This window comes from Mastigoproctus giganteus, chromosome 2 (genome assembly GCF_048544385.1).
Source record: "Mastigoproctus giganteus isolate SK-2022 chromosome 2, ASM4854438v1, whole genome shotgun sequence".
Classification (NCBI taxonomy): Eukaryota; Metazoa; Arthropoda; class Arachnida; order Uropygi; family Thelyphonidae; genus Mastigoproctus; species Mastigoproctus giganteus.
Window position 1 is genome coordinate 142,228,509 of NC_143576.1, and position 23,358 is coordinate 142,251,866.

The following is a 23,358-nucleotide window of genomic DNA, read 5'->3' on the forward strand; positions in this document are numbered from 1 at the left end:
GATACAGATAGTTCACAAACAGGAACAAGTAGCACACATTATAAAGTCTTGATTCATAAGAGAACTTCTGTTGGCAGTTTTCTTCTGAGTCAGTTTTCTTCTAAGTTGCTAAGTTGGCAGTTTTCTTCTAAGTTGCTATTTTAAGCCTTTTGCTTTGTTGCTCTAGTAAGGGATGAGCTTAGTCTAAATTTAATTTAAAAATACCATATGGAACTAAAAGATGCAAGTATAATAATGCTACACTATTTTCAAGTTATAGAATGGCAGTACATACTAGCTATTTCCAGTTATGTTATGCTCTATGTGATACTATTATGTTATAAACTCATATTTGTATTGTTATAAATTTATAGACTCAATAAAAGCACTTTTAATATTAATTATGCCCCTACAGAGAATTACCAGAAGAATACTAAATAACATTTGTATTTTCTTATATCAATAAACGATGGTGGCAGAACCCAGGTGGTCTAGATTCAAATTTTGTTGAAGATTGGAGGACCTAGATGATTTCAGTGTAGGATTTAGTCAGCTGATCTCGGGCAAGGGAATTGGATTTTTATCCTGTGAGTTATTCTGGGGTTTTCAGTCCACACAACATTCTGGCCCAACACATACATTTACAGATATAATACAGAATGACATAGTTTGTAAAATAATAAGAAAAGTTTACCTCAATATAATATGTAGAACACTTCCGTATGATACTCTCCAGCAATTAAAACGAAAAAATCGAAAATCTTACATTACAGTAAAAAATAATTAAAAATCAATTGAACACAATTAAAAATCGATCTAATGCAATTAAAAATTAAATAAATTAATTAAAAGAAATTTAACGAAAAAATTGCAAAACGATTTTCCTTCCTGAAGCTGACAACGCTTCTCGACTGTATGTTGTGATCACAGGGACGAAAATTTCTAATTATTTTTAATTGTATTCAATTGATTTTTAATTATTTTTTACTGTAATGTAAGATTTTCGATTTTTTCGTTTCAATTCTGGAGAGTATCATATGGAAGTATTCTACCTATTATATTGAGGTAAACTTCTCTTATTATTTCACAAATATTGATATCAACGTAGAACATATTGAGCATTACAGCTCTGGTTCATACTACAGAATGACATAGTATAGGCTAAGTCACTAATGCACATAATATCAAGGTATTTCTTGGTGAAATTTCCCATAATATGAGGTCAATACACAAAGTAGCAAATGCAATTGCTCATTGCTGTATAGAATGAGGCTATGCCTTATTTTTTCAGTATACCGAACTATTAAACAAACTATAAAACTGCAAGTTTTATAGTTTGTTATTTTTTTATAATTCAGTTTATTTAATTGTCACAGCAGTCAGTACCTCCTAAGTATACCTTCTTTTTTTAAGTCAGCAGCAATTTCCATACATGGTAAAAGAGTGACTTAGTAACCTTATCATAACCTAATATTTTTCTTCAAACTTATCATTCTCTTTGGTGGGGGATTCTACTTCACAGTTTGAGAACTGCTGCTCCTCAGTTATCAATTGTTATTATTTCAATTATTTAAAATTTTTTCTGTATGCTATTATAACTTGTAATTACTAAACAAATGACTATGATATTTTCTTGATAGGTTATCGTCATGTAAGACTTCGGAACCCTCAAAACATGGCACTTCCTCTCTCAACACTGTTTATATATTCCAAATGGGAAGAGGAAGGCCTTGAGCTTCCACAAGCAAATGATGATCATGATGCAACTACATCTGGCAGAAAAGTTCGCTTACGTGGAAAAGATGGGGGTCCTACAACAGAATATGGTCGAACAGAGTGTAAAGAAGTATGACTGAATTTCAAATTTTTATGTAGACTGCTATGCATCATATGTCTAAGTTGCAGCACCCATTCAAAATAGTATTTTCACTAATATCTGTTTGACAGAAACACAAAGCAATGGACACACCATGCACATCACTCAGTAACAGAAGATTTATATGTCATGACATAAAATGCACAGAACCCTATGCTGAAAAGATAATGACTGTCTCTATAAGATGTAATGCTATGAGCTCATAAAAATTTTAGTGTGATAATACTCATCAAATAATCTCTGAAATAATAAGAGTATTTCTTCATATTGTATCAAACTATTCTGTAATGCATGTACCATACTTTATCTGCACTTCCCTAGATATATTAGCATAATTTATTGAAGGAGGAGAGAGAGGATACTTCCAGAACACACTAGTCACCAAGAGATAAGCAGCAAGCACAAAAAAAGAAAAAAAAAAAAAAATTAATATTTTTCCATTTTACAAGGTGTGATCAAAAAGTTCAGAAACTGAATGATTGGGAGAAATGATAAAGCTTATCAGCTATTCAAATGGATCTCTTTCAGAGTAGTCTTCTTTACATTGTATACACTAATTCGATACTTCTGCAACATCTGGAAGTATTCTTGATAGGTTTATTTTAGTTATTGCTAAGTTCTTGTGTCACTTTCTGAATAATGACTCATTACATAATATATGGCTCCTAGAAATGCAACGAGTATTGCAATTCCGTGAGCTTTAAAGGGCGTGTTAAGCTTGGAAAAAAAAAATTACAGATCATTTTTTCAGTGAGTATTGCAGATGGGGAACCACAGTGATAGAGTGCTTAAAAAGACTATCTTGAATGGAAGTGCTCAGTGTGTAGGGGCACTGTAATGAAACAAGTGCTATGTCGCTGAAGCCCATTTTTTTTACCATTTACTCTGAACAGCATCATGCATGCATGCAGTCACTGCAGAACTGTATTGCAGTATTCCTGATAACCCCAGGAAATGTACCACACAGTTGGTATGTTTCCTGGGGTTACTTCTACTCAATATGCAGTACTTTGCATTTGTGAATGTTAAACTTCAGTTACCACTTCTCAGCCCATCTGCCCAACTTTTCTAAATCCTGTTGCAATAGTGTACCATCATTATGCTACATCAAAACACGATCTTCACATTTGAGTGGGATTGTCTTGCTTGGGTCTTGGAAGATAGAATTTTTTGTTGACAGTACTAGATGTATGGCTATGACCCAGTAAGACAGGCTTTCTTACTGGGTCATAGCCATACATCTATGTTTCGTCACCAGTAATGCCAGAAGAAACAAAGCATGGGTCAGCAGAAGCACATTGGTTGGCAAAGATCCTGACATTCAGGAATTTGCCACACTCTGTGACCATCAGTGAGGATGAGATGCACAAAGTTGGCTGAAATGCACTGCATTCTCAAATATTGTGTTAAAATTGATATACATGCCCCTTATGAAATATCAATTTTATTCACAAGCTCATGGATATTTAGATGTCAGAGTGAAGGTTCAGTCAGTCCTGATCAGATCATGAACTTAAGCAACTGAATTGTTGGTTTTTGAAGTTAAGTGTCAGAGTGAAGGTTATATACACTGTATACACCTTTGATAGACAAGTTGCCCCTTTGAACTTACAAGCTACTGAAAATTCTTTGAATGACAAATAGCATCTTATCCTATAGCAGTTTTTAAAATTTTTCTTGGTTGTAGTTTAACTTTTCCCTAATTTGAAACAAAATTTGATGTAAATTTGATGCTCAAAAAACACCTCCTGTTCAATAGTTAGCATTAGAATAAGCAAGCTTGTACAGCCAAAAAAAAAAACCTTCCCATTTTACCTATCCATTTGCTCCAAACTTTTGTCCAGTTTTAACTTGAATTTATTTAAGCTATCAACTTCCATAACTACAGATTGCAGTTTGTTCCAGCAATCAACCACCCACTGGCTAAAGGCAAATTTCCACATATCTGTTTTACAACTGTCTTTCCTCAATTTGGATTTATGCCCCCTCAGGTGCATAATCTGAACAAGAGGAATAATTCCATCAGCATTGAGCTTGCTCAAACCATTCAAGGCCTTATACACCTCAGTCAGATCACCTCGCAGGTGACTAGTCTCTAGACGCTGAAATTTGTAGAAGTTAAGCCTTTCTTGGTAAGATCAACCCATTGTTCCCTCACCAATCTCGTTGCTCTTCTCTGTACTTGTTCCTGCTGCTCTACATCCTTCCTAAAATGAGGCCTCCAGACCCGTATCTAGTACTCAAGGTGTGGTTGACCATTGCATTATACAAAGGGATAATCACCTCCTAATCCCTACTAGCAAAAATTCTTGTATATCATTGAAAAGACCCCATGAGCTGCTCTGGCAGCCTGTCTGCATTGTTCAGAAAACTTCATATTTGAATGCACAATTACTCCCAGGTCTTTTTCATTTTCTACCACCCTAAGTGTAGTACCACACAGTTGATACGTTTCCTGGGGTTACTTCTACCCAATATGCAGTATTTTGCATTTGTTAATGTTAAACTTCAGTTACCACCTCTCAGCCCATCTGCCCAACTTTTCTAAATCCTGTTGCAGTAGCATACCATCATTACTGTCATTAATAAGCCTGCCAACTTTGGTATCGTCTTCAAACTTGAACATTAAACCTGATATAGCTTCATCAATACCATTGATAAATATAGAAAAAAGAACATGGGTCCAAAACAGAGCCCTAAGGTACTCCACAAAGAGCAGTATCCACTGATTACTACTCTCTGCACGTCATAGTATCCAATCGTATTAGTATTAGTATTAGTAACGGCCGCATGGTGCAAGAAAGCCTATGGCTTATGCTGCACCAGCCAAAAAAAAAAAAAAAAAATCCGATCAAAACAATAATAAAAACAAAAAAAAAAATAAATAAATAAAATAAAATAAATAACTAAATAATAATAATTAATAAATAAAAAAAATTAAAAAAAAATAAAAAGGAAATTAAACCTATCATCCTATGCGCTTCCCTTACCCGAAAGTACTATCCAGATGACCTTTGAATTTCCCCAAACTGTCGGCCTCTACCACCCATGAAGGCAACTTATTCCAGTAATTTATAACTCGCTGGCTAAAATAAAACTTCCTGCAGTCCAATCTAAACATTTCCCCCCGTAACTTGAATTTATGTCCCCTAGTTCTAGCATCATTTATAATCTTGAAAATTTTGTCCTCATTCATTTTACTGATGCCTCTCAGAGCCTTAAACACCTCAATCAAATCTCCTCTAAGGTGTCTAGTTTCCAAACTCTGCAACCCACATATTCGAAGTCTTTCTTCATGAGGACGCCCTTTTGCCGATCTCACCAGGCGAGTTACCCTTCTTTGCACCCTTTCAAGAAGCTCGATGTCTTTCTTTAGGTGCGGTCTCCATACTTGAACACAGTATTCCAAGTGTGGTCTAACGTAAGCCTTATATAATGGGATTATCACGTCCCTATCTCTACTTGCAAAAGTTCGATAGATCATCGATAGGACACCATGGGCCTTCCTTGCAACCTGTTTACAATGCTCAGAGAATTTCATGTCTGACCGTATCGTAACACCCAAGTCCCTTTCCTCCAGTACTGGGTTTAGTTGAACTCCACCAAGTGAATAAGTTTTTTTGGGATTACTGTTTCCCAGGTGTAATACCTTACACTTTGTTGGATTAAAGCACAACTGCCATTTTTCTGACCATTCCTGAAGTCTATCTAGGTCTCTCTGAAGATATTGGTCAGACAAGACTCCCCCTTAACAAACCCATGCTGTGTCTGAACTGTAACTGCAGTCTTGTCTAGATAATCCTGCAATGCTTCTTTAAACAGTGACTCCAATATTTTCCCTTGAACAGAAGCAAAACTGACAGTTATGTAACTACTTGTGTCACCCTTTGATCTCCCTTTGTGTATTCAGGACACATTTGCACATCTCCAGTCTGTGGAGACCACCCCTGAATCCAAGGATGCCCTCATAATTATGGCTAAGGGTTTGCTTACTTCCTTTGCTGCTTCCTTTAATATAACTGGATAGATCCCATCTACCCCACATGCCTTATTATTATTAGTAATATGTTGCAAAGAAGCCTGAGGTTTATGCTGCACCAGCACCAAAAAAAATTCCCGAGTTACCCTGAGAGAGAGAGAGCAAGAGTCAGAAGTAGAAAGGAATCACCAAGAAACAGAATGATGATATCCAACTCAGGACCCTGGGTGTCCCAAGCCCATACTCATAAGATGTGAGCGCCTGAGGTGTTATGTTTAACTTCAACAATTTCTCCTCCACTTTACTCACAGTTATTACACAGAATTCCTAATGTGTGAATGTACATCCAAATTACTCATTCAGTTTGTCTGCTGACTGAGCAAGATCATCAACAATCAAACCATTAATATCAAATGAACCAATCTGATTCATCCTCTTCCTTCTAGAGTTTACATAAGTAAAGAAGTCGTGGCTGTTCCTTTGGTTCCTTTCCCAAAGATTTCTCGTTGTTTGTTTGTTATTTGGTTTATAGGAGCATTAGCAACTAAGGTCTTATTGTTCTGGGGATATGCAGTGGTCATTCCCTGACCTTTCCGCATCCTCCGTTTTTGGTGGTCACGGGCTTGAACCCCAGTCTAATCAAGAAGCATGTGCTACGCACTGTTGCTCCTGTCCATCTAGCTACAGAGGCGCCAGATTTCTCGTAATCTGCCTTTGCTTGCCTAACATCCTTTGCGACTTGATTACAGATAGTTTATATATACCATAGGCTTCTGTATCGTCTGATAATTTATATGCATCTCATTCATTTTTCTTCTCCATCACGAGTCACATTAGTTCATCTAAATCCATTTAGGCCTAAATCCTGAACAGCATTTCTAGATAGCATGAATAGGAAGCATTCTTGAATGCTTCCCATTTAGAATTTGCTGTTGATAACATCATCAGTTGGTCCCACTGTATAGAATTTAAAACTGTCTGAGACCACTGTAGTCACTTTATGAAAGCAAAATCATCTTTAAGTAAATCCCACATCAGTACACTGTGATCACTGCCCCCTCGTGGTTCTTTTATCTGCAGATTCTTAATGCATGAATAATCACTGTTGATAATCAGAACAAAAGTATTACACAATCTGGTTATCTTTTGAACATGCTGCTATAGAAAACATGCAAGTATACATGCACCTCTTCTTACTCTTATTTACCTTAATACAGCCCATGTATTTACTTGTTCCATGATGACTCCCAGCAGTTCTTGAAATCCCCAGCACTTTGCTTTTCTGTCTGCTGCTCATTCTAATAAAAGCAATTAAAGAATCAACTTTTACCTCTGTCTGCGTCTTCTTAATCTATTAGTCTGTGAATCCCACCAAGCTAGCAGCTTTCTGACCCACCTAACATTGCCTTGATAGCATCTTCAAATATTCTTGGTCCGTTTCTATTTAAGTGTATCCCATCCCCATAGAAGCAATCTCTCCTGTTAACAAACACAGACCATGCTGAGAAAAATGATCCTTGCACAATCTCCCCAGGGGTGAACTGATTGACAAGGCTCTCATCATATTCTGCCTCCTATTGTGCCATGGCAGAATTGCAGACACTTTTAAATTTAACCCTTAATTTCCAACTTTTTTTTCAACATTGACATGTACTTGTTAAGTAAATCTGCAGATCTCTTAATCTTAATGTCATTAGTGCCAACGTCTACGACCTTATCACCCTTTTGTGTCCTTAAAAGATGATATGTGCTCTACAACGTCATCAACTTTTGCCCTTGGCAGACATACCCTGGTCCTATTCCACCAATTCTTTTTGCACAATATATTTCCTATTTCCCCTGACAATTTCCTATTCCCCTGTGTCACTGACAATAACTAGCTTCTGTGGGACCAGCACATTCTGCCTTAAAGATTCCCGCTGAGTTGCCTGATGCATTTCAGACTGACTGCAGATATATAGCTGATTTATGTGTTATTATGTCAGATGCATCACTGTGTATGTTGCAAGAAGTTGCAACTCATCACATCTAGGTACAAAGTTAGATATAAAGCATATAAATATATAAATTAGCTTTCAAGATACAAAGTTATTCTCCAAACGTTTTGATCACACATCATAATATATAATCTAATTTTTCACTAAATTAAATGTATGAGAGTTATCTCACATGAAATACTCAAAAGCGGTTAATATAAAATTAATTTATTTTATAATAAAATTTACATTAGAACTTTTCAGTGTAACCTCCTTCATGGCTTATCACTGTTTCCCAATGTTTGGGTAATTTTTGAATGCAATTTAACTGTCTGCTGAAGTTAAGTTGTCTGATCTGTTGAGGCACAACTGCACTCAGTGCTTCGAAAGATAGAAATCTTTGTGTATGAAATGGCTTCTTGAGCTTGGAGAAAGATAATAATCACAAGGATTCATACTAAGTCTATAAGGGGATGAGGTAGTGCTTCTCACTTTTAATTTGTGAAAACAAGGCTTGCATTATCATGGAGTATGAGCACAGCAGTTTCCACCATCTGTGGCCACTTCTGACAAATTTTTGGGTGTAATTTGTGAGAAATAAATGTTTCATAGTAGTCTCCAGTTACTAATCTTCCAAGAGGTACATGATAAGCAGCAATAATACCCTCATAATTGTAGGCCACAGTGACCATTTGTTTCACTTTTGATTGTTGCTGGCAACATTTAGAGGGGCTTGGTGGAGATAGATGCTTCCACTAAACTCTTGACTTCAGTTCAGTTCAGGAAAAGTTCAACAGATCAGACAACTTAACTTCAGCAGACAGTTAAATTGCATTCAAAAATTACCCAAACATTGGGAAACAGTGATAAGCCATGAAGGAGGTTACACTGAAAAGTTCTAATGTAAATTTTATTATAAAGTTGCATGTTCATGTCTCATCAATGTCAACAAGGCATTTTAAAAACATTTGCCTTCTTGTCAGTAATGTGTGACTAACCACATTTCATTACTTTAAGCTTTTTTGTTCATCTGACTGCATATGTGGGACCCATCAGGCAGCAACCTTTCATTTTTGTAACATGTCAGTTGAAATTTAGTAAACAGATGATTTTGCTATTCCAGATTCTTTGATTATTTATTCACAGATCGTATATTTGTCTTCATCCAAAATGGTATTAATATTGATTGCTGATATGTTACCCACAGATGTTCTTGGTCTGCCTGAATGTTGCTTGTCTTCAACACTGGTCTGACCTTGATAAAACCTTTCAGACCAACCTGCAGACATGCTATGATTTACTGTTGTCATCACACTTACTACAATAATTCATAAATTTGTGTCAGCATTCAACCATATAAAGTTTCAATTTCGATAAGAGAGATTTTATCTGAAACTGTTATTTGACCTATTTCCTGAGACAGTATCACATCCATTTTTAAAAGCCTCTACATAAACATTCAATGCAGGAATTCAGGTTAAACTTCAAATTTTTATCCTGATAAATGTTAGTTTCCCAGACATGGAGTGAGAAGCATATATTATTCTAATAATGTGCCTAATTTTTGTTCCAATAGTCAGTTACTTCAAAGCAGATTTTCACACTTTAATCCTGTAACCATTCTTTTTTAAATTTATGTCCTGAGAAAGAGTAAGCAGGCCATCACCATTTAGTTTGCTCGATCCATTTAAGTTTTAAACACTTATCAAGTCTTCTCACTGGTGCCTAGTATCCAAGTGCTGCAATTTTCAGTGAGTCTCTCTTGGTTACAGTACCCCTTTTATGCCACAGAATAATATTTTTGCTTTTCTCGGCACCCATTCAAACAGTTTCATATTCTTTATAAAATTTGGGTTCCATACCTCTGTACAGTACTCAAGATGCAGCCTAACCATTTCTTTATACAATGGTATAATTGTCTTCTTGATCCTACTGGCAAAATTCTTGTATATCATTGACAGAACTCAGTCAGCTGTCCTAACAGCCAGTGTGCACTGCTCAGTGAATTTTATATTGCACTGTACAATTACATCTAGGTCTCTTTTATTCTCCACTACCTTGAGTGTGGTACAGTACCAACCATTTGGTATGTTATTGTGGGAATGCTGCTACCCATATACAGAACTTCTCAGTCCATCAGTCCTCTCTGTATCCCAGTTCATCTGTTTAATTTTTTAAGTCTTATTGAAGTAGATTCCTTGATCCCTGCCAATATTTATGTCATCTGAAAACTTAGATACTAAGCAACAAGTAAATACATAGGATATGTTAGGGGTTACTAAGGGTAAAAGTAGGTTCATGTATACATGTGTATACAATAATGCTAGGAGCATAGTAAATAAATTTCATAAATTTGAAGTACTGGTTAAGTCATCAAATCTAGACATGGTAGAGATGTTGGAGACATGGTGTCACTCATATCAAAAGGATACAACATTTGAATATGGGGAGTACAATGTGTACAGAAAAAAGGACAGATAAAACAGGACAGGGTTTATGCTCTTAGTTAAGATGCACATAAAATTTAAGGCAGTGCATCCAGTTGATATATGTGGCCAGTGCAATGTCAAGTCAGCTTTGATGATGTAAGCACTGAGGAAAACAAAAATGTAAACAGGAGTGTGCTGTAGGCCAAAAGATCTTGATGAGTATAGCAAACAGCTGTACAGACATGTAAAGTGGGCCAGTAAATCAGATTGTCTTATAATGGGGGATTTTAATTTTCCAGATATTGACTGGAACTTGTGGGTTGGTCACTCACACAGTAGCAAGGTTTGTGAATTTATTGGATGACTGTTTTCAACACCAGCATTAGTAAGGCAATGAAAGAAAACAATACTCTTTATCTGATTATAAGAAACAACTCTTCATACATTAAGAATCTGTAAATAAAGAACTATTAGGTATGATCACAGTTTACTGATATGGTTTGTTAAATATGTAGCTACTGTCAAGGGCAAAGGAAAGGGCTTTTGCTTTCATAAATTTTCATAAAGTGGGACTGATTCAGTGGAACCAACTGCAAATTCAAATTGGAAGCATTCAGGAATGTAATCATAGATGCAATTAGGCTTTTTATACCTATTAAGAGATACTGTTCAATACCTAGACCTAAATAGATGCCAGATGAATTGATGAGACATATTGGAAAAGAAAAATACATGGGATGCATAAAAATTATCAGGAGAAGTCTGTACTAGATATAAACTAGTCAGCAAGGTATAAAGCAGGTTAGGCAAGCTAAGGCAAATTGTGAGATATCTATGGCAAAGAAGCAAAGAAAAGCAGCAAAGACATCTTTACTTGTGTATATGCTAAAAGCAAGAGGATGAATCATATTGGTCTGTTAGATATGAATGGTTTAACTGTTGATAATCCTGATTAGATTGCTGACAAACTGAATAGATATTTTACATATACATTCACACATGAGGAATTTTTCACTGATGGGAATGCCAGAAGTATATCAGATTCTAACAGGGAGCTAAATGATTTTATGACAATGTGAGGAAAGTGGAAAAGAAACTGTTGAAGCTAAATTTAAAAAAAGACACCTAAGATGGATGGGATCTATCCAGTCATATTAAGAAAAGCAGCAAAAGAAGTAAGCAAACCTAATTAGCCCTAATTATGAGAGTATCCTTGGATTCGGGGGTCTGAACTCGAGATGTGTGAATGTTTCTCTAATTCATGAAGGGAAATCAAAGGGTGATATGAGTAATTGCAGACCTGTTAGCTTGATGCCTGTTCCAGGGATAATAATGGGGTCAGTAGTTAAAGAAGTAATGCAAGACCATCTAGACAGGAATGCAGTTATACAGCAGTCACAGTATAGATTTTTAAGGGGAAGTTTTGTCTGACCAATCTGATTCGATGCCATGATGCAATAACAAAGGAACCGGATGCAAAAAATAATTTAGCCTTCACATACTTAGATTTCAGAAAATCTTTTGATACACTGTTCCCTATACAAGACTGCTGCACAAACTGGAGCAGTGCTGCAATAGTTGCAAGATACTGCTGTGGATAAAGAGAGTTGACTGGATGAAGACAAAAAGTGTTTATCAGTGGGCACTGCTCTTCTTGGACTACTGTTATTAGTAATGTTCCCTGGGTTCAGTGATGAACCCAGTGTCAATTTCTATATATTGATGAAGGCACATCAGGCTTAACGTCTATGTTTTCAGATGATACAAATGTAGGCAGGGTGACGAATGACAGTAATCAGGGTATGCTACTGTAACAAGACCTGGAAAAATTAAGCAGATGGGCCAAAACATGGCAACTGTAGTTTAACATTGACAGATGCAAGGTACGGCATATGGATAGCAGTAATCTCAGAATAACATACCAGTTAGGTGATACCACACTCAAGGTGGCAGACAATGAAAAAGTCCTCGGGTAATTGTGCAGTCAGACAAGATGTTTCTCTAAGAAGTATAGACAGGTTTCCAAGACAGCTTATAGGTTTGTCAGCAGGAATAAGGATGTGATTATCTTATTGTATAATGCAGTGGTTAAGCCACATCTTGAGTACTGTATACAAGTCTGGAAGCCTCATTTTAGGAAGCATGTGGATCTGTTGGAATAGGTGCAGAGAAAAGCAATGCATTTAATGAGGGACAAAAGGATGTTCTTACTAGAAAGACTTTAGTTCTGCAAATTGCAGCCTCTGGAGACTAGGCACCTGTGTGGAGATCAGCTTGAGGTGTTTAAGCCTTTGAATGGATTGGGTGAGCTCAATGCTGATGGAGCAATCTTCTTGGTCAGACCGCCCATACGAGCAGGCATAAATTTAAATTGAGGAAGGATGACTGCCGGTAGATGTGCAGAAATTTCCTCTAATCCAGTAGGTGGTTGATTGTTGGAACAAACTTCCATCTGATGTTATGAAGTGGATAGTCTGAATTAATTCAAACAAGAACTAAGCAAAACTCTTAGAGGAAATGGATGATATGGGAAGTGTTTTTTTTTCTTTTTTTTTTTGGCTTATTCTGCATAAGTTTTCTTTCTTATACCAATTTTATACCAATCTTTCTTATACATATTCTACATAAGCTTTCTTTCTTATACCAATACTAAACTTTGAAAGCAATAAAGAGCATAGCACTGAACCCTGAAGGATTAATAACATTAGTCCAAAAAGGGCATGCCCATTTATCCATCCCTGTCTTCTGCCACTCAACCATCTCTTTATCCTTAGCAGTAATTTTCCCTTAATGCTACATTACTCCAGTATGTACTGCAATCTTTCATGTAGAACAGTATCAAATGCTTTACTGAAATATATATATATATATATATATGATGTCACAATTATTGTTTTGCATCAATTTTATTTATTATTTCATCATAACAGCTAATCAGGTTGGTGAGATAAGAGATGATCTTAATAAATCCATGCTGCGATTGCCATATTAGCATTAGCATTAGTAGAGGCATTTGATGCAAGAAAGCAAGCTTATGCAGCATCAGCCAAAAAAAATAAAGTAAAATTAAAAATAACCACTTCCACTTCACCCCTCTGTTTGTTCGAAATATCGGTCCAGCTGAGCCTTAAACTTATTTAGGCTATCAACTTCCACGACAAGGGATGGAAGTCTGTTCCACCTACCAACCACCCGCTGGCTAAAGTAAAATTTCCGCACATCTATCCTACATCTGTCTTTCCTCAATTTGAATTTATGCCCTCTCAGGTGATTTTTCTGAGCAAGAGGAAGAATCCCATCAGCATTGAGCATGCTCAAACCATTCAAGGCTTTGTACACCTCTATCAGATCACCTCGCTGGTGCCTAGTTTCCAGACACTGTAATTCGCAAAACTTAAGCCTTTCTTTGTAAGAGCACCCCTTTGTTCCATTAACTAATCATGTTGCCCTACTCTGTACTCGTTCCAGCAGCTCTACATCCTTCTTGAAATGAGGCCTGAAGGCCTGTATACAGTACTCTAGGTGTGGCCTGACCATTGCCTTATACAAGGGAATAATCACCTCCTTATCCCTGCTAGAAAATTTCCTATATATCATTGACAATACACCATGAGCTACTCTTGCAGCCCATCTGCACTGCTCAGAGAACTTCATATCTGCCTACACAACCACCCCCAGGTCCCTTTCATTCTCTACCACTGTCAGTGTAGTACCACAGAGTTGATACGTTGCTCTGGGGTTGCTGTTTCCCATATGTAGTACTTTACATTTGTCAATGTTAAACTTCATTTGCCACCTCTCAGCCCATCTGCTCAACCTTTCCAGATCCTGTTGCAGCAGCATAGTGTCAGTAGTGTCCTTGACAACCCTGCCAACCTTCGTATCGTCTCCAAACTTGGACATTAAGCTTGATATACAATCATCAGTATCATTTATAAATACAGAAAACAATAAAGGACCCAATACTGAACCCTGAGGGACTCCACTAATAACATTAGTCCACGATGAGCAGTGTCCATTGATTACCACTCTCTGTCTTCTCCCGCTCAACCACCCCTTTATCCATAGCAGCAATTTGCCTCCAATGCCACACTGCTCCAATTTGTGCAGCAGTCTTCCATGTGCAACAGTATCAAAAGCCTTTCTAAGATCTAAGTATATAATATCAAAGTTATTCCCTGCATCCAGTTCTTTTGTGACTGCATCATAGTATCCAATCAAATTGGTCAGGCAAGACTTCCCCTTAACAAAACCATGCTGTGTCCGAGCTATAACTGAAGTTTTGTCTAGATGATCCTGCAGTGCTTCTTTAACCAGTGCCTCCATTAATTTTCCGGGAACAGAAGTTAAACTCACAGGTCTATAATTACTCGTGTCAGCCTTTGATCCTCCCTTGTGAATTGGGGTCACATTTGCACATCTCCAGTCCATGGGTACCTCCCCTGAGTCCAAGGAAGCTCTCATAATTATGGCTAAGGGTTTGCTTACTTCCTTTGCTGCCTCCTTTAATATAACTGGATAGATCCCATCCACCCCAGGTGCCTTTCTTGTGTTTATCTTCAACAATTTCTCCTCCACTTTACTCTCAGTTATTACAAGATTCTCTAGCTTACTGCTAGAGTTGAATACACCTTTGGCATTCCCCTCGCTGAATAACTCCTCATGTGTGAATGTCGATGCAAAATATTCATTTAGTTTGTTAGCTACCTGAGCAGGGTCATCAACAGTTGACCCATCGATATCAAGTGGACCAATCTGATTCATCCCCTTCCTTCTAGAGTTTACATAAGTAAAGAACTCTTTGCTGTTTTTCTTCGCATCCCTTGCCAAGGATCTCTCGTAATCTGCCTTCGCCTGCCTAACCTCCTTTGTAACTTGGTTAAAGATCAACTTGTATCTATCATAGGCATCTGTGTCACGTGTTAATTTGTATGTATCCCATGCATTTTTCTTCTCTGCCATATGCCTCATTAGTTCATCTGACATCCACTTAGGCCTAAACCTTGAACAATATTTCTTAGTTGGTATGTAAAGCCTAGTAGCTTCCAAGATAAGTTCTTTGAATGCTTCCCATTTTGAATTTGCTGTTGGTAACATCATCAGTTGATCCCACTGTATAGAATTTAAATACTGTCTCAGTCCATCGTAGTCGCCTTTACGAAAGCAATACCCCTTCCCTTTACCCCTAATGGTAGTTACCTCTTTGAGTAACTCCCACTTCAGAACACTGTGATCACTGCCACCTAGTGGTTCAATATAATTCCTTAACAGGAATATGTTAAACTTCCTCTATTCCTGCACAGAGATCTAATCTATCTATGTAATTTACTTACTTATACAAAAGTTTAGGTTGCCATAATAACTAAAACTCTTGCAGTGTTTTATTATTCAAGACAATGCAAACTCATTCAGTTGATTTACAGCCCTGTTATTCAGTATTACAAAAACTAATGAGAGAGAGAGAGAGAGAGAGTGTGTGTGTGCGCACGTGTGTGTGTGTGTGTGTGTGCGTGCGTGCGTGCGTGCGTGTAAAACTTCTCAATGATATGCTGTCTCTAACCATCTATGAGAAAGTTGAAGGGTCTTAAGTTTTCTGGGGTTGCATGTAACCAACAAGTTGCCTAGTTTCAAACCTTCAACTGATACATAGTATTAGAGTTTTCATGTTTGGAATTATCACAACAAAAATTTATAATAATTCTGTTTCTGGCATAATTATTCCTCTTTTATCACAATTTTTTAATCAGTCTTGATTAAAAAATTATCATGATTACTTTTCAAATTAAAAAATAAATAGTGATGCACACTGAATATGAAGACAATACCATGCACATATTAAAATTCACACTGGAATAATTTTTATATATATTCTGATGGCATATCAGTTGTTGTGCATGGTATTTTGAATGCAATAGTACAATAGCATATTAGATGCAGAGTTAATTCTTTGCAACATTTTATTTTCAGACCTTGGTCTGTCACTTATACCATCCCTCCCTCTTCCTAATTACATTCCTTCTTGTTTATCTGAAAATTTATCTAAACATTTTATAGTGACAAATCAAATTATAAAATCAACATTTTGAAGAAAATATAATTTGATATTGACAATATCTAAAAATAATATGACAAAAAATGATAAATAAGAAAAAATGTTAAATATCTATGAGGTGTGGCAATAAAGTTCCCAGACTGGTGCTGTTGTGGTCATGTTTGATGAGTTTGAAAATAAATGGAAGTGGTATCTTGTTCAAACTTCCTGCAACAAATAGTGGTACAGAGATTGTCCAATAGGCTGACAAGTTGCAAGTTACAACCAGTTTCTTTAGTAGTATTAATATTCCATATCATGATTTTGCAATGAAGCAACAAACAAATATCAAATTTTGTTTAAACTGGAGAAAGCTGTAACAGAAATGTATGAAATGTTAAAACTGTTTATAGTGATGAAACGTTAAGTTGTAAGTGTGTTTGAATGGTATAAATGGTTCAATGACGGATGTTTGCAATGACCCAAGAAGTAGGTGGCTGTCAACCTCCTGAAATGAGGATAAAGTTGCAAAAGTTTGGGAAATTGTGGCAAGATGGTTGTTTGACCCACAGAACGATGACTGATAAGTATGAATAAGGAAATTATTCATCAAATTCTGCATGAGAATTTAGGGAAAAGAAGATCTGTGCAAAATTTGTGCCGCATAGCCTCATAGATGAGCAGAAGCAACAAAGAGTGTCATCATGTGAAAACTTCATCCAGACCTGTATTGAGAATCCTGATTTCCTCGACTGTATTTTCACAGGAGATGAGTGTTCAGTTCCAGTACAACCCAGAGATGAAGTATCAGAGCATGCAGTGGAGTTCAAAATTGTCAAAAAAGTTTACAGGTCCAAGTTCAAGACAATGCTGACCATGTTTTTCGACAAGCAGGGTGTGATTCACAAGGATTCTGTACTCAAAGGGGAGAGAGTCAATGCTGCATTCTGCATGTATAGGTGCTTCAAGGACTATTGAAGCACATTTCCAGGTGAGGCTACAATTTCCAGAGAAAAGCAGCTGGTTCTTATTGCATGACAACACCCCCACCCATTCCACACTTGTTGGGAAGACATTGCACAGATCAACCATCCACCTACTCTTTCAATCTAGCATCAGCCAACTTTTTCCTCTTTCCTAATGTGAAAATTGCCCTCAACGGAAACAGATTTCAGATGTTAGGGCATAAAAAAAAAAACATTACTGCCAAACTGAACATCATCTTTTTGGATGCCTTCACTGGCTCTTTTCAGAAACTTTTAAAATGGTATAAGTGCATTCAATGAGGTGGTGATTGCTTTGAATAAAAATAAAACCATTTTTGAGCACCTTCGTTTTATGTTTTTTTATTGCACTAGTCTGGAACCTTATTACTACACCTTATATATGTTCTCTCTGTGGTTAGTTGTTATCTGTGGGGCATTTTCTAAAGGATTTGATTTTAAGATTTCATAAACCATTGTGTTCACTTTAATATATTGAACATTACAGTAGAATAAGCATGAATGACAGAGATTGTCTCCCAACCTCTGTTTTTTTACTAGACTCTGACAGTCAGCAATATGCCAGTGAAGAGAAAGATGTTCTTCCTTATGGTTCATGGTGTTATTGCAGATGAAGATAGTACAATACTTAAAATTACACAAGAGAGTACAACCAGAGAAGTAATCATACAGGTAAATAAGTTATTTTCATGGTAGATCTCATGCAAGTCCTAAGTAGCATTATTTTGGGCTCTTCATTCTATACTGAATGAAAGAAGCAATAACAGACATTTATGTTCCTCTGACATTTAATTAATGGGAGTTAAAACTTAACATTGAATACAGTATACCATCACAACACAATAACATACTTGATGTTTTGTCAGTGAAAATGACATCCTCAAAGACATCATGCACCCGTACTGATGAAATGTCACATTACATTATTGTGTTATAGTGATTATTTAATGTTGTTTTAACTGATATTAAATGTTTTATAGAAACTTAGTGTCTGTTGTGCCCTCATTCTGCACCATTACCATTACTGTAAGTTTTTGTTTTGCTTTATGGCTAAAATTCTGATATTATTCATACTTTTGATTATGAACTAATTCAGATTTGGTCTTTAACTTAATGAAATTGTGCTTGTATGAAAAATGCTCTGCTATGCAGTTACAACAATACTTTTTATCACAGTTAAAAAACAATATAATACAGTAGATCAGGCAAAGCAGCAGTCACAGAAGCCATGAATGTATATATCAATTAAGAAAATATGGCACGAGGAGAATGCTGAGAAGGATGAATAAGAAGTACCAAAGCCTACAACAGCTATGAGGTGATCTGTAATAGCATCACAGAAAAGTTTAGACTGATTATAAAAATTCACTGGCTAAGAGGAAAAAGAATGGGACAGGAGTTTTTTTCATATATGTGAATACAGAAAAATAAAAACTAATTAGATCAGATGTTAAGAAAATAATTTAATGGAGGAAGGAAAGTTGTAGATAACCCAGCTGATGTGCTGATAAACTGAATGGGTACTTTGCATCAATTTACAGAAAAAAAATTCCTTCACAGTGAGGAGAAGCTGTGTTAGTGAAAGTAAACAATAGTAAATTAGGGATTTTAAAATTATAGAAGATAGTTTTTTAGGAAAAACTTTTGAACCAAAAGGCAAATAAGGCCCCTGGTTTGGTGACACATGCTTAGCAATATTGAGAGATATGGTAAGAGAGTGCATTTAACCATTAAGATTTATTGTAAAGGCATTATTGGACTCAGAGGAGATTTATTTGAATTAGAGACGTGTTGGTACATTGCCAACACATAAAAGCAGTTCTGAAAGTATGCATTTATAGTTTCCTGCCAACAGTCATTCTGACTTCAGTGGCAGGCAAAATCACATATGTGATGATTAAGAATTCAATACAGGGGTCATATGAAGATAAAAATATTATGCTGAGAGAAACACAGTACAGTTTTATAAAGGGAAAATCTTATTTGACTAATGTGGGTAGCTATTTTATTAGCATCACTCATGAGCTGGATATAGGAAATAATTTTGACATTGCTTATTTGAATTTTATCAAAGCATTTGTCTCTATCCTACATGAGAAATTATGGTATAAGCTGGAACACATTGGTATCATGGGTAGGATCCTCAGTTGGATCACAGATAATTGCAGAACAGGAGACAGAGGATTTTGATTAATGGTTACATTTCAGAAGGTTACTCTGAGTTCTGAAAATCAAATACACCTGAAGAACAACTGATGTATTGACTACTACAGGCTGATATAAGAAAGTTACAAAAACTAGTGGCCCCGAGTGCCAAGCAAGTGACTATAGCGATTTCTGAGTGATTTTCAAGCGATTTTTGTAAAGAGTGGCTGATACTTATACAGTAGAAATGGAGAAGAATAATCTTCCAGATACTAACATTAGACAATTACATCTGGCCCACACCACTCAGTTTAGAAGTTACGTACAGCTATATACAGATGGATCCAAGACTGCCAATAAAGTTGGTACAGCCGTAGTCTTGCTGAATGCTATCATCACCAATGAGCTCCCCTCAGAATGTAGTAATTATACCGCAGAGTTATATGGTATCCTATTAGCCCTCGAGAACATAAAAGAAGTCTCATATGTTCAATCCATCATATATACCGATTCGTTACGTGCTGTGAATTGTATACAATGTAAACGCTCCAGCAATCATCCTCTGATACAGAAATCTGGTCTCAGTTAATGGAAATTCATACACGTGGCCACCGACAATTTTTTGTTGGATTCCTGGACACTCTGGAATCCCAGGAAATGAACAGGCAGATTTAGCTGATAAAAATACCCCAAATCCGATCTCCGCCAATTTCAGGACACCATATGTTGACTATAAATCCATTATACAACAGACCTCTAAAGAACAGTGGAAACATATATGGGAAAAAGAAAGAAATAATAAACCTTTTGAAATAAAGAGAGAACCCAAATAGTGGCAGTCCAGTCTAAGAGGAAACAGAAAAGAAGAAACTGTACTAGCACGATGGCGCATTGATCATACATACCTCACTCACAGTTACCTATTAAGAAAGGAAGATGCCCCACAATGCAGTAACTGTTCATGCCCACTTACTGTAAAGCATATTGTCATAGAATGCCCACTATAACTAAGAGAACGAAAAACTGCTTTCTCTTCGCATTTAAAAAATTGCAATCAGTTAACACTACAGAATGTTCTAGGCGATCGTCAGGATATGGATGACGATTTTGTTTTTCTAAAATTGATTGATAAATATCACCTTGTCTGAAATTTTATATCAGAGTGAAAACAAACAAGAAAAATATACTAGCCAGAAATATGTGCATTATAGCCATTGTTACTGATGCACCAACAAACCCAACAACAACAAAAACTAGCATTGATGGAGGAGAGTTCGTACAGTGGCAGTCTTTTAAACAAACTTTTAGGAAGCACTAATTATCAACTGCTATGTGGCTTGTACTTATTTCAAACTAAACGTGGCTGCTAAACATGGTGCTGTTTCTTGTACTCTCCCTCTCTCCTGTAAACTCCTGTGATCACTTGGTCATCTGGAGTATAAAACAAAAAATGTATTAATTTATATGACAATTTCCATTTTTCTGAATCTCAGTTGCTGAAGTATTAAACCATAACATTTTAATTTGGGTCTACTTTAAACTTTATTTTAGTGTTATATTAATTATAGTGCATTTATGTGAAGACTTAATTTTTATGAAGATGCTAGCATTTATTTTTATTTAATGCAGAGAAATATTTTATGTTGGCTTTGCAGTCACTGAAACTTCAGGAAGCTCAATATTTCTTGAAGTTTCAGGGTAGGGCACAGGATCAAATAAGTATGAAATTGAAATATTAAAACATAACTTGGAATAATACAAGTGGTTTCTAATTGATATCATGGTTGCAGTGTTGAAAAACATATAGTCCAGTTGTTGAAACTTAGAACAACGCTGTTTCCCATAACTGTAAGATCATAAACAGGTGTAGCATTACTATAGTCCAGAGAGCATATTTAATAGGAAAAGATAACCAGAAATCAAACACACCTGTAAGTAATATAGCAAACATATATGAATGATTAGATTATAATAAAAATGTGAAAATAAAATATATATATATATTTTTTACTTTTATTATAATCATAATATGGGAAATTAAGATAATGATATAAATTAAATTTGATGCAGAATACATCTGTGTCATAAGTCAAAAATTTATTGTATTACAAAGAAAGGAACAAGCATATACAGTACCTATTCTTGGTTGCAGTTTAATTAAATGTGCTATCTTCATCAGTTCCCATCAGAATTCCCACAAATGTTCCCATATAATGTTCTCTCTATTGGTAGACTGCAGTAAGATTATTTAAGTAGAATAAGTTTCATGCAAACATTAAGGTATCTGAATATCATAAAATACTTTTCCATGTCATTTGCAATTTGTAACAGCAGGAATTAGAATTGCAGCTTATTTCAAAAACAACTGTGCTATTAATAAGTGTGAATAAGTGTAAAATAATTAAAACGGCCATTTGATTTAGCCAGTTATAAATGTATAAAATTACAAAAATTTCACCAGATAAACAAAAAAACAAAAGATTCACTAAAATTAGATAAAAATCACTAAGATGACAACACTAGCATGAGCCTACATAAATCATCAAACCACAAATGATGCAAGTCCACAAGGTCAAGAGTTTTAATGCCATCAAAAACCACTGTAGGTGTATAAGGCTTGTTTATTGAATATAATCATTAAAATTCTATATTTCCCTTACCATTTTTATTTATGCCCATAAGTTGGGTAAGTGCTTATCTTGTTTATTTTTAAAACATTCTTCACTTGAAAAAGATGAAGAAAATGTATTATTTATTAATAAATAAACATATTAATTTAATATAAATATTAATATGTTAATTAATATATTGTTGGGCTTCGAAGAGAGTAAGTGAGAGATGGTGTGTACAACTGTTTTGAAATATACCTTAATTTCCTGCAACTTAATTCTACCTTGATTAAATTTCTTTTACCTTAACTCACCTTAAACTCTGACTGATTTATTTCATCGTATTTTGGGGACTGCACCAACTATGATAATGGCATACATGCACATTGGTCCTTTGCCCAACTTTGGCTCTGTACCAAGGCATACAGGTTCATCAATTATTTTTGTTTCTCTTTGACCCTTAAGGGTTGACTTTCAAATCTTTTATCAATGGCGAGTCTCAGAGTAGAGAATTACATGACCACTTATGTTCACAAACAACATCATGGTTATTCAACATGAGAACAACTGTACAAGAAAAAACCGTGGGAATTATGTTTCATATTTCAGTATTAATTTGGCCCAGTTGACATATATAGTAATCTCCTGTCATGCAGAATTATTATAATGACAATTTGCATGACAAGAAAGCCTGAAATGCCAGACAAAAATTTATAATTCCCAAAACACAGTTCATACAATGCACAAGAAGACTATTCTGACTATTAGCCATCTCTGTCACTTCTGTAGACCCACATCAAAAAACCATCTCTCTTTTAACAAAGTTTCACTCCATAAATTGTCATCAGCAACACACAGTACGTGTGGGTCCATGTAAATTTTTTGTAAGACAATTTGTTGTTTGTTTGTTGTTTGGTTTTTAGGAGCATTAGCAACTAAAGCCATATTGCTCCGGGATATGCGGTGGTCATTCCCTGACCTTTCCGCATCTTCCGTATTTGGTGGTGATGGGCTCGAAACCCGGTCTAATCAAGAAGCGTGTGCTACACACTGCTTTTCCTTCCCACCTGCCTACGGAGGCACCCACAATTTGTTGTATGACAGTTTGGTGCATGAGAGTTCAGTTTATAAAACAATTCAAATAATATGATTATAGTATATAGCCGAGTGGTCAGGAGCGGGAGTGCAGTAGTACACGCTCTTTGAGTAGACCAGGGTTCAAGCCCCTGACTGCTGAATACGGTCGATCTGCCAACCCGCACTGGACCAGCGTGGCAGATTATGGTCCATTTCCCTCAGCATGAATTGTTGAGGAGGCTTCCATCCTGCA

The 23,358-nt window shown here is 36.0% G+C and overlaps 1 protein-coding gene across 1 annotated transcript in view; it reads left to right on the forward strand.

Moving 5' to 3' along the window:
* LOC150089623 (1-phosphatidylinositol 4,5-bisphosphate phosphodiesterase epsilon-1-like) overlaps window positions 1–23,358 on the forward strand; it is a 634,994-nt gene that overhangs the window by 570,837 nt on the left and 40,799 nt on the right. Inside the window, exons 39-40 of the mRNA XM_090390053.1 lie at window positions 1,620–1,825; window positions 17,815–17,946. Of these exons, the coding sequence (XP_090246179.1) occupies window positions 1,620–1,825; window positions 17,815–17,946 (338 nt within the window). The remainder of the gene's footprint in view (window positions 1–1,619; window positions 1,826–17,814; window positions 17,947–23,358) is intronic.